General features: G+C 41.7%; 2 protein-coding genes across 18 annotated transcripts in view; one reads left to right on the forward strand and one right to left on the reverse strand.

The window, feature by feature from the left end:
- LOC310700009 (uncharacterized protein) overlaps positions 1 to 12,707 on the forward strand; it is a gene marked incomplete at its 5' end in the record, with an annotated part of 89,713 nt that overhangs the window by 51,756 nt on the left and 25,250 nt on the right. For 6 of the 14 annotated variants that reach the window (XR_014522343.1, XR_014522344.1, XR_014522345.1 and 3 more), the window contains one exon: positions 6,641 to 6,826. The exons of 1 other annotated variant lie outside the window; for it this stretch is intronic. Coding sequence is in view for 1 of the 13 variants with exons in the window: in XM_083488805.1 (XP_083344931.1) it covers positions 6,641 to 6,705 (65 nt within the window). Of the gene's footprint in view, positions 1 to 6,640; positions 6,827 to 7,170; positions 9,063 to 12,707 lie in introns of those variants that run through there. 7 more of the 14 variants (XR_014522340.1, XR_014522342.1, XR_014522351.1 and 4 more) reach the window with 4 other exon arrangements.
- Positions 1 to 12,707, reverse strand: part of CACNA2D2 (calcium voltage-gated channel auxiliary subunit alpha2delta 2) — a 543,624-nt gene that overhangs the window by 36,912 nt on the left and 494,005 nt on the right. For 2 of the 4 annotated variants that reach the window (XM_083488665.1, XM_083488663.1), the window contains 5 exons: positions 10,284 to 10,358; positions 8,907 to 8,978; positions 6,888 to 6,949; positions 4,530 to 4,606; positions 1,138 to 1,155 (listed from right to left, as the gene is read on the reverse strand). In XM_083488665.1, coding sequence (XP_083344791.1) covers positions 1,138 to 1,155; positions 4,530 to 4,606; positions 6,888 to 6,949; positions 8,907 to 8,978; positions 10,284 to 10,358 — 304 coding nt within the window. The remainder of the gene's footprint in view (positions 1 to 1,137; positions 1,156 to 4,529; positions 4,607 to 6,887; positions 6,950 to 8,906; positions 8,979 to 10,283; positions 10,359 to 12,707) is intronic. The other 2 variants (XM_083488666.1, XM_083488664.1) reach the window with 1 other exon arrangement.

Here is a 12,707-nt window from a genome sequence, read left to right on the forward strand (position 1 = left end):
ATTATTGCTGGCTGCAACTTGCGAGGGTTATCTCTTTTGGGGAAACAACTTTGATCTGCATGTGGCTCGGGTATGGACAGATCAGTCTATTTATGTGCCCACGATAATTTCACATTCCTTTACTCATTAGTCCAGCCCAGCCCATTTGTGAATTCATCTGCGAATTTTTTAAGCTTTGTATGAAAATTGGTGTTTAAATAAGTGTTCAACTATGTTCTTAAATAGTATTTGATCACAAAATACATCTTTAAACCCCTATTTATCTTAAGGCACACATTCCTAAATGCATTTTATCCTAAAGTATTTATTTTAATGCATTCTGGTACATTTTTTTATGGTTGAGACCTGTCCTGCAAAATTCTAAGGACTGATCTCTGTATTCATCCAGGAGGTGTGAATTAGGTCTGTTTGCTTGGAAATGCAGACCAAAAGAAGTCCTCCTCCATCCCTACACACGCTGTGGACCTGTCTGAGATTAGTACTTTCCCTGCTGTTTCAGTACTCAAGAAGCCTAAATATTTTCTTGCGGAAGTGATATTGGACTCCATTTCCAAACACTTCTCAGTCTGAAGGTCTCTGCACAGCCCTGTCCCATTCAGGTTGAGTTGTCTTCAAGAGGAAGGAAAGCACAGGGACAAGGATAGGGGAAGAAGATTTGTAGGGTAGGCGTGAGACAGGAGAGGAGAAAGGAAGGAAGGGCGTGAGGGAGGCATTTTTGCAGGGAGAAAGAAGAGCAGGATATTAAAACTAGCTACAAAAAACCTTATTGAATTCAAACATAACAATTCCATATGAAGTTGGCTCGTCTTAAACGGATTGAGTCTCTGAGCAATGCACAGGGAAGGAGTGGGGAGATCAGTAGTGGTGAAGCTATTATGAACATAACAAGACATGTTGCTTTCAAAAAAAGGGTGAACGAGTTTGAGGGGAGGAAGTGGAGGAGCAGGAGACAGGGAGGAACAGTTTGGTGGTGGTTTGCAAGGTTAGGCGTGGCAAACGGGCAAGGTAATGGGCAAGCAGGCCGGGTAAGTGGTGAGGGGGAACGGTGAAGGTTTGGAGTGACGGGTTGGGGTACTGGACACGGGTGAGGAGAAGGGGGTGGTGGAAGGGGAGTGGTCTAAGACTGAAAATACTTGCCCTTCAATTTGCTTGGTACTGTGTGAATCCATCAGAGAGAGAAAGCAAGAAAAAACAAACAAAAAACAGAAAACAAAAAAGGGGGGTTGGGTGGAAAGGGGAAGGGGTACAAACAATATTTTATTCAATGGCTGTTTGAATAAAAATATTGTGTATCATAATCATACCGAAAGGAAACCTCTTGCAAAAAACGACATGAAAAAGAAACCAAAAATTAAAAAAGAATAATAAAAGTACCAATAAAAAGGCCACAGTAATAAAATAATAAAAAATGTATAGATATAACTAGATAAATAGATATATATTATATAACCAACAGAAAAAATGAAATTCAGTAGCAAACAGTTTGCAACAGTCTTGATATAGAAATGTTCTTACTGAGTTAGCAGACCATGCAAAATTCAAGATTAACAAAGGATACATACAGAGAGAGAAAGAGAGAGGGAAAAGGAAAAGAAACAAAGGGACAAAAGAGAGGGCGAGGGTGTGGTGAGCCTAGGTCTGTGTGTGAAGTGTGCGAGTGCAACTGTCTTCAGGAAGAGAACCTTAAAGGTGGAGGAACATTGGAAACAGACCACTTGTGGAGAGAAGGTCTGGCTATTATTATTACTACTATTGATGGCGCTGTGGTCTAAACCACTGAGCCTCTTGAACTTGCTGATCGTAAGGTTGGTGGTTCGAATCTCCACAACGGGGTGAGCTCCCGTTGCTCTGTTCCAGCTTCTGCCAACCTAGCAGTTCGAAAGCACATCAGTGCAAGTAGATAAAAATGTACCACTGCAGCAGGAAGGTAAATGGCATTTCTGTGCACTCTGGCACTTGTCACGGTGTTCTGTTGTGCCAGAAGAGGTTTAATCATGCTGGCCACATGACCCAGAAAGCTGTCTGTGGACAAACGGTGGTTCCCTCGGCCTGAAGCAAGATGGGCGCCGTACCCCATAGTCGAATTTGACCGGACTTAACCATCCAGGGGTCCTTTTCCTATTATTATTATTTCTTAATTTTCTTTTGCAAACACAACCAAAAAGACTGAGCCTCGCCCTTCCTCCTCAAATTATGCTACATGGAGGGAAACTATATGAGCACTTTAAAAAGAAATGGAAAACTTGATAAGAAGGTGTGGGTGACCTTCTGGCGAGGTGGTGCAGCAGGAGTAGCCACTAGCAGTGGTTCTGGAAAGACCAAAGATGATAGCGATGGTGGGAAATGTCGCCGCATCTGTATATTAAACTCAACACAACATTCAGGGGAGCGGCTGTGTCTCAGTGGTAGAGTGCATGCCTTGGAAGTGAAAGGCTCCAGGTTTAACCCCTGGCACCTGCAGATAGGGCTGGGAAACACCACTGTCCAAGACCTCAGAGAGCCACTGCCAGCCAGTGTCAACAGTACTGAGTCAGATGGACAAACGGTCTAACTTGGTGTAAAGCAGAGTCCTACCTTTCTAAGGGAGCCTACTCCCTAGAGTACCTACTCTAGGCTGCTACAGATGAGGTGGGATTGTGCCTTAACCAGTGCTGTTGAGAAAGGAAACATAAAAGTGCATAAAGCTGCACATTAAGCCCTGGGCACCAATGCTGCAGAATAATTCTGTGAGCCACCATCCTGGTCTGGTTGTGATATTGACAGATCCTTTCTCTCCAGTTTCATTACTGAGCTTGAATCAGACAACAGTGGATTTCAGGGACTGAACAACCACTGTGCCATTTAGAATGCAAGTTCTGGAGCTCTTACTGCACAGTGTACAGCAGCCCTTCCCTGAAGGAGATGATGTAACTTCTGGACATAAAACCCAGAACACAGTGGCCAGAGCAGGATCTTGCAAGGAACCACCAGGGAGAAAAGACATCCTCTGTTCTAGGTGTTTGTGGGAGATGCTTTCTCGCTGAGATCATATAGTATACTCATGGAGGCATGAGCAGGCAGGAAGAAAATGACTGATTAGAACATGCAGGGAACCTTTTTTGATTCATACATGCTGGTACTGTCCTCTCATGGTACTGTACCACCAAAGAAAATATATGGGAGCATTTATTTATTTGAAAGTACCTATCACTTAGAAATGTTCTATGTTTTAATATCTATCATACGAGGAAAAAGGATTGCTAGGATATTTCCCCCTAAAACTGTAGCTTTTTTATGTGGATGGAAAGTAAGAAAGAAATATTAAAAGAATATACAACATTATTCAGGAAGACTATCATGAATTGTTGAATTAACTTTCAGTCCATGTTTTGAGTTTAACATGAGTGTAAAGTCCAGAATCTAGGATGATCCCTCTGTTGAATCTCCTTCAGAGACAAATACAGCCAACATAGGAGTACGTTTTACTCTGTTAGACCCAGTGACCTAGATTACTCATGTTCATCAATTTCAGTGGTTCTACTCTGAGTAAAACTTATTTGAAAACCACCTATGGATTTAAAAAAATGTTTTACAGTGCAATACTATGCAGAAGTAAACCTCACTGAGTTCAATGGGACTTATTCTTAGGTAAGTGCACCCAGAATCACAGCCTCAATGTCTTTTTTGAAGATGGGTTACACTTTATTTAAATAAAAGCTAACATGTTGATAACCAGATCAGAGTTATCAAGTGAAGCACTTTGGAAGATATTGGCACTATTTGACATAAAATCTGCTATTCAAGTGCTAAGGAACTCCTTTAAGAATGAAATTTTGAACAACTACAAGTAATGCAGTGTGTGTGCGTGTGTGCATGCGTGTAGTATGGGACTTACAGAAGGTAAAGGAAAAGAAAGAGAGAAAAAGATGAGAAAGGAGAGAGATTACAGAGACAGAGGGATAAACACAGGAAGAAAAAGAGACACAGCCAGAATCACTCAGAGCAGGATGTTAGAGACGCCCTTGGAAGTCCATCCCACCCTGCGATGAGAGAGTAGGGCCCAGGATCACACACAAGGGTAGGCTAACACACAAGTACACAGATTAATTGTAAATTAGTTAGGAAAAAATAAATCCAAAATTTAAATAAAAATAACAATGGCTTGAAACAAACAAAACAAAACATGCAAACTTTCCCAGCTTTCAAATTAACTGGCTGCTACAGAGTTATCACCTGGTACATAAAAAGCATTTAAAGCAGCAACTCAACCTCATCTCCCCTGGATGTTTTTTAAAGGTTTTAGTTTGTTTTATGCAAAGTGTCACGGGAAATCTTCACATCCCCGGGAAGCCTGCGTTATTCTTCCAGGAATAAAACGAAACCTCCTCTTCTTCTATGTGTAGGGTTGCTCTTATTTTTCATTTGATAAACGTTGTAAAAAGTGACTCTGGTGCTTTGTTTTCTCTTATTAGCCATCCTTAGGCTAGCTGGTGGGTTCAGGGTCACAGAGCACGCGAAAGGCCAACAGCAAATGGGAAGTATCTACTTACACTTCACCTGGAGAATCTGGTCGTTGAGAATAGCTTGGATGTAATACGTGTTGTAGTGCGGCAAGACCAAACCAAGGCTGGTAAAGGGGAGAAAGAGAGAAATAGTGTCTCTGAAATTGCTGTGATATTTAGGCACAAAATGGTTTGTACAGTTGCTAGCAATTGATGGCTGAAGACATGGGCAAAAACAAGAGCAGGGATGTAATATATCGACCACCCAGTATAGTACTTTAGTGAGCTATTGACACAGGATGACCATTGGGTCTGTCAGGAATGGAGCATAGTGTATTTTAACTATCACCTTCTCAGGGGGTGGATAAACTGGACCTTTATTTGCGGCACAAACTGAGGCATGGGGGTGCAGTGGAGCCAAAGAGATAATAACACAGATTAGAGGAGATGAGAACAGGCATTGACTTCTGTCCGGGGTTTCCATGGAGCCAGGGCTTACAAGCACTTCCTCGTAATGGGGTCCATCGGCCATAGCAGGTACAGAACCAGCCCTGAGACCAGCAACAGTTATTAAGAAAATATATGGAGATGCACAACAAACAAGGCACATTTCTAATTCTGTACATCTATTCTTCAGCGCAGCTTTCCCCAGTCTGGTGCCCTCCATGTGTTTTTGAACGACAACACTCATCACTGAAACAAAATAAAAAAAATCCTTCCAGTAGCACCTTAGAGACCAACTAAGTATGTTATTGGCATGAGCTTTCGTGTGCATGCACTTCTTCTTCAGATGCACATGAAAGCTCATACCAAAAACAAACTTAGTTGCTACCTACCTGTAACTAGCACTCATCATCGCTGCCCATTGGGCATGATGGCTGGGGCTGAAGGGAGTGTGGGAGTCTTAGAGCAACTCTAGGATAAGAAGGCTTGAAGGACCCTTAATTATGTAGCTGGGCTGGACAGGTTCTTCTGTCTCAAATAGGCCAAGCAGTTATTGCGCTTTATAATGTCAACATCAACTGCACTAGGAAATCCCTGGGGAATATGTGTATTTGCAACAAACAACTGTGCACTAGGTGGCAGCCTCACCAAACACTTTCAGGCTTCAGTACTCAAAACGATGCCTCGAGCTACCATTAAAGTAGGGCAGCTCTCTAATTTTTGTCACAATTTAAATGCACAAAAATAAGCATGTTTCTTTTAAAACGCATTATTATTAACTGAGAAGGGCGCTGTGTATTAGAAATAGCTGCATTTTACCTTTCCCCATATTGCATTTCCACACATTCCACGCAGAGGCTTGACAACCATATGTCAGGAGTGCTCTGATGGTGTTTCCTGCTTGGCAGGGGGTTGGACTTGATGGCCCTTGTGGTCTATTCCAACTATGATTCTATTCTATGATTCTACATCTTACAACAATGGGTGTGCATACAATGCAGTGAAATGCACAGCTCCTCAAGAACAAAGATGCTCAAACCTTTTCAATGGATCCATCAAGATAAGGATTCTGCAGTACTTCTTCTCAGGACTGCCATTATTCACTTACTGTCATTGAATAGTCATTTTTGCCCAATTGTTTGACACCCCATTGGTTTTGGATGGGTTCTGCTAATCGTGTGTTGTATTCTGCTCTGCCAGCACTAGAGTTTATTATTAAATGAGGGGTATGGAAAATACTATAAGGCAATTTGCTACTATATCCTAGCTATCTATTTATCTATCCATCCAGCCTCATGGATCTTTTTACATGTGGGAGTAACTCTTCAAAATTATTCAGAAAGTCATTATATCATTGCCCCACTATGACTCCACTTTGAATAAAGCTCCTTTGCCTAAAACTTTATACCAGCTTAATAACGGATATTATTGCCAACTGCTGGGTTTTTGTCCCAAATGTAAGCATCACATAGGATTATGAGAAGCACAATCAAATGGCAAGAACAGAAAAAGCAAGCCTTACATTTTTAAAAAAGCTGACTATATTCATTTTGTTTTTCCTAGTTGAATAGTAAAGCTGTAAAATGTGACAGCTGTATGTGTCATACAGGCTGAGAAAGTGTACCCCCCTCTGCAAATCATTTCTTTACAAATCTTACTATTTTTAGGTGCGGATAATGAAAGTTAAGATGTAAATCAAGATATTGATATTACAGGTGTTGCAGCCATGGATTGGACAGCTAAGGAACAACCCGTCATTACTGGCTCAGGCTTGTTGTGAAGATAAAATGGAGAAGGAGGAGAACGATGGATGCCACCTTGAGCTCCTTGGAGGAAAGGTGGAATATAAATGCAATCAATCAATCAATCAATCAATCAATCAATCAATAAACTGTATCTGTCTAGACCAGTGTTTCCCAAGGGAAAGCTATTACTCCATGCTGCTTCTTGTTAGCTCCTTACCTGTAGTTTGTGCTTTTGATAGGAGCCCAGGTATAGGTCCTGTAGACTTTATCTATGTATCTCTGGAAGGTCAAAGGTGAAGAAATAAGAGTGAGAGCATTTATTATTATTATTATTATTATTATTATTATTATTATTATTATTATTATTATTATTATTTCTTCCATGCTTTAATAAAGCTATCGGGGCATCACACAGCAAAATAGTAAAAACACCAATATTAATTTACAATAAAAATTAAAGAATATTCATTGTAACCAGTCCTTTACGTTCTTTCATTTAGATTGACTGTGAGTCTTCCAAAACCTGCATTCTAGAAGTCTTCCCAATTGCTTCATTGCTCTTAGGCTCCTCAGAAAACAAAGGAGCCGGTTGGGTTCAAGTCAATGTAAGAGCATGCCTAGGAGCAATTGTGGAAACTGCATGAACATGGTGCCACTCTGGATCGATATCAAAACCCAGAATGATGATGTAATAATCCAGAACAGCTTTTGCACTCACTCTCTCTCTCTACTAGTAAATTGGCTAGCCAGCAGCTGTGCCGCTAGCTCACTGCCACATTGCATGAAACTGAAGCCTCCAACAATGCTGAAAAATGATGGCTTCCACTACTGTTTCCAGCAACGCGGATTGTACCACAAGGGCAGCCATTTCTTTTTCAGTACAAAGTCCCCAGAAGCTGAAGCAGAAACTATTGTTTCAAGGTGTCATTTGAGGTTTCAAATCATGCAGTCCTGCAGTGAATCAACTTGGCAGCAGAGCTGCAGACTCCAGCTATGGGAGATGGCTATGGAGACTGTCATGACGTGTGCCTGCCCTTCTAAATTTACTACTGCTCTCATCTCTGTATCCAATTGGGTGATTAGAATCTATATAGAAGCTCCAGGAATGCAGATTGGAAACTGCCCCAGTGGTCTCAGGAATCCATCTGGATCCATCAACCTCTGAGAGAGAGAGCCATCCTACTAGATTCCCAATCCTTGTGGAAATACATAGTCAGTGAAAGCCTAAATCTTATAAGGAACTGGTCTAACCATGACAAATGAGCCAACAGAGTCCTACCCAAATCCAGATCACTATCCTGCTGAATCAAGAGCACCAGGCCCAGAGTATGGCTTACCACAAGTGTTGGGATAATGGTATGTTGGGGCAACGCCATGGCTGCCATGGCAGCCATGAAATCCTGAACTGCATCTGACAAGGCAGACTTCTTCTATATACTGCAGTCTTCCAGAACAATGACAAAATGCCCCAAATCACTGCAATCATCTCAGGCAAGGAAAATGCTTCCATAACGGCTGAGCACTAACAGGTCCCGATTAACCAAAACCAGGTATAAGCATTCAGGAGCCAGATCCAACTTAACCACCACCCTGGAGAGGAAGATGGAATGTATATAGACTCCAGTAACACCTTTCCAAGCTTTCCAAACTTGGTTGGCACTGTACCAAAAAAAAAAAAAAAAAAAAAAAGGTGCACAAAGCCAAGGTGGTCATAATCTCCCAGCTTGTTCCATTCACGTTTTGCAAATACAAGTCAGGTTGGTTTTCTCACCCAAGATCAAGTCCTGAACGACAGCTGGTTTTTGTCATTTTGTGCCTTTAAGCTAGCCATTAACGAGAATGGCAAAGCCTCTTCTATAGAACTTGGAAAGCCATTACCAGGCAGAGAAGAAAACCACATTCAACCTTTTCAGACCTGGGACCCACTTTTAACTCAAACATGCAATTGGGGACTCATTTCTTAAACTTTTCCCATATATCTGAATGGTTGTAGTGGTTCTGTTGCAACCTACACTGGAACAGGCTGTGGCCCACTAGTTGAGTGGTCTACATGGGCTAATGGGTTAACTCAATATAAGTCAACTTCAAGGGTTTTTATGTTTACTCCCAACCTTCATGCATTCCTTCTCTATTAAGGACAAGGCAAACTGATCCAGTCTTTTAAAACTCCTGGTTACACTGACCGATTCACTCTTATCTTTGCTAAACAATCTGAGAGTTCACCACAAGTTTTTACCTCATCTTGGGACTTGACCAGAGTCTTGATGTATCGCTGATCCTTAAATCCATCTATCATGCTTCTCCGGATCTGGAGTGGGGGGCGGGACGTGAAAGGAGGCATTGCACATGGTTGAGTGCCAGAAGTTGCACATAGCAATTGGACATATTTCTTACCTCTCTAGAAAACTGTTTTAATATTCTAAGATAGGTAATTAAAATAAGAGTTCTCTACCCATGTTTTCCAACTGGATGCTGAGAAAGTCCAGAATACTAGTCTCAAGGATGGAGATAGGATTTATGCCCCAAGATGCTCCCTACCCTTCTCCCTGTGCAATCTCTCAGTTATGGCATAAACACAAGACACCATTTTTCATTGGCCAAGGAACAGATCCCATTTGCAAGTTCTGTGAAAATGCATCAGGATTGTAACCCGGGATACATGGCCAGGCCTCTAAGGGCTGTTTCATGTGTGGCAATTCCTATGCAGATAACACTTTCATGTAGCAGCTTGCACACTCTCCCTATATACACATCATGTGTACATGGGGCAAGAGGCCCTGTTTGATCACTGATTACTATGGTATGAGGCAAAACAGACATGAATATATTTGATAAGGATGGGGTAAACCTTCGATTCAGTTCACATTTAAAGGTGAACCCACATAATTCACGCTTTCCAAAACAATACACAAAGCATAGCCACCCTTCACTGATTTTTTTTCAGTACAGTTCTCCAGCTAAATAATGTGTACAAAAATACATATAATAAGGCAAAGTGTTCATTAAAATTGATGAAAGCAACATATACAATTGCACCATATTGGGGGAAATTGCTTTTCAAAAATATTAGGCAAAAATTACAAACAAAAATGTATGTATTAAGAGAAATTTGCACTAAATTGCTAATGAATTTTCATGAGGACTTTAAAAAAAAATGCAATCTGATGTGGAAATGTGACATACTGAACTCAAGACTGGGAAAATGAGACACTGAGAGAAACCAAAACTGATATATCTGCCCATCCCTGGTCCTACATGTTGGCGTATTTACTGGGTAAGTGCATTTTGCTACATGGAAGTGTAAGGTACTCATGATGTACATATATCTGCAGCAGTCATTGCCTACTGCTGCCATTACTGGGAATCTCGTTGAAATGGTAGCATTCACTTTATTGAGGAAGATGAATTGCTGTTTAATATGGGGACACATCTGCAGATGAACCCATGGTGGAATCTTAATTTTCTGCAGCGAGCGAAATGCTTCTACAGAGCCATAAGCATATTCACAATTGGCTTATAGCTTTGCTTTTGGCCACATGGCGACCACTTAATAGTCTTGTATGCACTTAACTTCCTAAAACAGAACAAACCCCACCTCCAAGGTTTCACTTACCTCCTCTTTGTTCTCGTCCTCTAGTTCAGCATCAAGGAAGTCCAGGGTCACAGGTTCCTGGAATTCTCCCCCCTCCTTACATTTTGCAGTTGAGAAAATAGAAGCACAGAATTCACCAAAAAAAGGTCTCTCTCATCCTCAAGCGCCTCCCCTCCCCCCTCCCCCATTGACAGCAAGGACATACAAAGTTAATGAACTAACCTGGACTCTGCAATCATAATCTGAGGCCCTTTTTCACGGGCCTCCCTCATGAGAAATCTGGAGGGTGGCAATATGAGAGTGGACCTTTCTTTGAGGTAGCTCAGTTTGTGGAATGCTCTCCCCAGGAAGGCTTACCTGGTGCCTTCGTTACCTATATTTAGGCATCAGGAAAAAACACTCCTCCTCCCAGGCCTTTGGCAAATTAAATTTTCTATGGTCTTTTAAACTGCTTGTGTGTGTGTGTGGGGGGGGGTATTGTTTTTGTTTGTTACTATGCTATATAGTTTTGTGTTTTTATATTGTGAACAACCCTGCAATCCTTGGATGAAGGGCAGTATAGAAATTCAACAAAAAGGTAATTTATCTAGGGCTGAGTGTGCCAAGATGAAATGGTGGTTCTACCTGAAGAGAGATACTTGTGCAAAAGTTGACTGAGTTCAGGCCAAGCACAGAAAATGCATCGAGTCTTGGGTGGTGGTGGTGGTGCTACTCTGCTGAGCAATTTAAATGGTTATTGATCAGAGTGAGACTGAGGCAAGTGAATAAATTGGTGCTCTTTCTGTCCATCTCTGCCACATCACTTGCCTATTAATAACACTGATGAACTGAGTTGGAAGTTTCTGCCAATGAAACATATCTCATGCTGATCGCTGCCATTTCTCAGTGCCCTAATTCCTGGCTGGCCTCTTAATGATAGATTTATCTGAACGGTATCTGAGCTGGAAGCCTGTTTTCCTTGCCCCACCCTGATAGATGTAGAGCGTCCCCTGAGATAAATTAGCCTGGGGCTCCTCACTCACTCCTTCTTGTGTGCGTGTTTAATATCCCAAGGAAGTAATATTTCATAAAAAAGGGGCCAGCTAATTCCTGTCTACACCTGCCAGGAGTAGAAGGGAAGTCCATATATCACGTCCCTGAGAGGTGGCAATTAGCGCTCTGTGGCTGACAAGAACACCATTTCCTGCTCCGCATTAAGTACAGCAAATGGCTCCCAGCGTTGGAGTGGTGAATAATTAGCTGAACTCTAGATTAATTTAATTCCCAAGCACCTAGGACCAGCCCTGCCCAGTTTCCCCAGTCATCATTCATCCGCCATGTTAAAACAAATAGGTTGTGCAAATACAAGCAAAGAACGAACAAGCAGAGAAGTCACAGTTGCGAGACGCGGACTGTACCCATCTACACACACTGCACAATGGGAGTCCTGCAGATCATATACTGATTCTCTGTTTGCTGAACCCCACAGACCATAATCCTCCTCTCCTGAGAAGACAAGAGCTGCAGGGCCAACTCATGCCTCTGGCTGATATGAAATCTCTTATTGCTGCTGCCTTCCATCAGTCTGGGCAATTTGTTGTTGAGGGAGATGATGAGATCCTCCCCCTCTGCTAACGGATTGGCTGTCACCCAAGGTACTCACCGGCTCTTGGGTCGGAGTGTTTGGCACGCATGGAGGCAGCTGGTAGGAGTGAGACATGCAGCCACAGAGAAATCTGTTGATGGTCTACATTTAGCCTCAGAGAATTGGCAGATGGAAATGCTCCATCTGTTGGCACACCCTTACAGGACAATCCTTTGCATGTCTAATCACTCTCTGATTTTCCTTGCCCACATCCCACTGAGTTCAATGGGGTTTTCTCCCAGTCTTAATCTCCCACTTTTTGAAAACATTCGGTTTGCCCTTTAATGGCTTGCTTGTATCAGCCTATAATTCTGATGAACTACCAGATACAGAAGGGCTCCCTGCTTACACAGCTAACTGGAGACTTTCTTGGTGTGGCAGATAATGCAGGGAGGCCCAGATCCCAGTCCTTACCCAGACTTCCTAGTAACCTTATTTTTTAGGACATAGTGCAAAAGAGAATAGTGCTGCTGTGTCTTTATTTATTTTATTTAACAAGATTTACCATATTTTTCCGTGTATAAGATGCCCTCATGTATGAGATGACGCCTATTTTTTGAGCCCAAAATTAAAAAATAAATATTTTAAACATTCCGTTTGTAAGACGACCCCCAATTTTAAACTTAAAAAAATTGGGGGGAAATATAGTCTTATACACGGAAAAATACGGTATATGTTGCTTAATAAAAGAAAACACCTCTAAGTGGTTTACATAAAATAAAATATTTGTAAGAAAACATATTTTTAAAATGAGTGGGCCTAATAAAATTATCTTTAATCTTTAATAGTCATCATGCAAGGGTGAGAAAAGTGAAGCATTC

This window comes from Podarcis liolepis (assembly GCF_965112155.1).
Source record: "Podarcis liolepis genome assembly, chromosome: 2".
NCBI classification, from domain to species: Eukaryota; Metazoa; Chordata; class Lepidosauria; order Squamata; family Lacertidae; genus Podarcis; species Podarcis liolepis.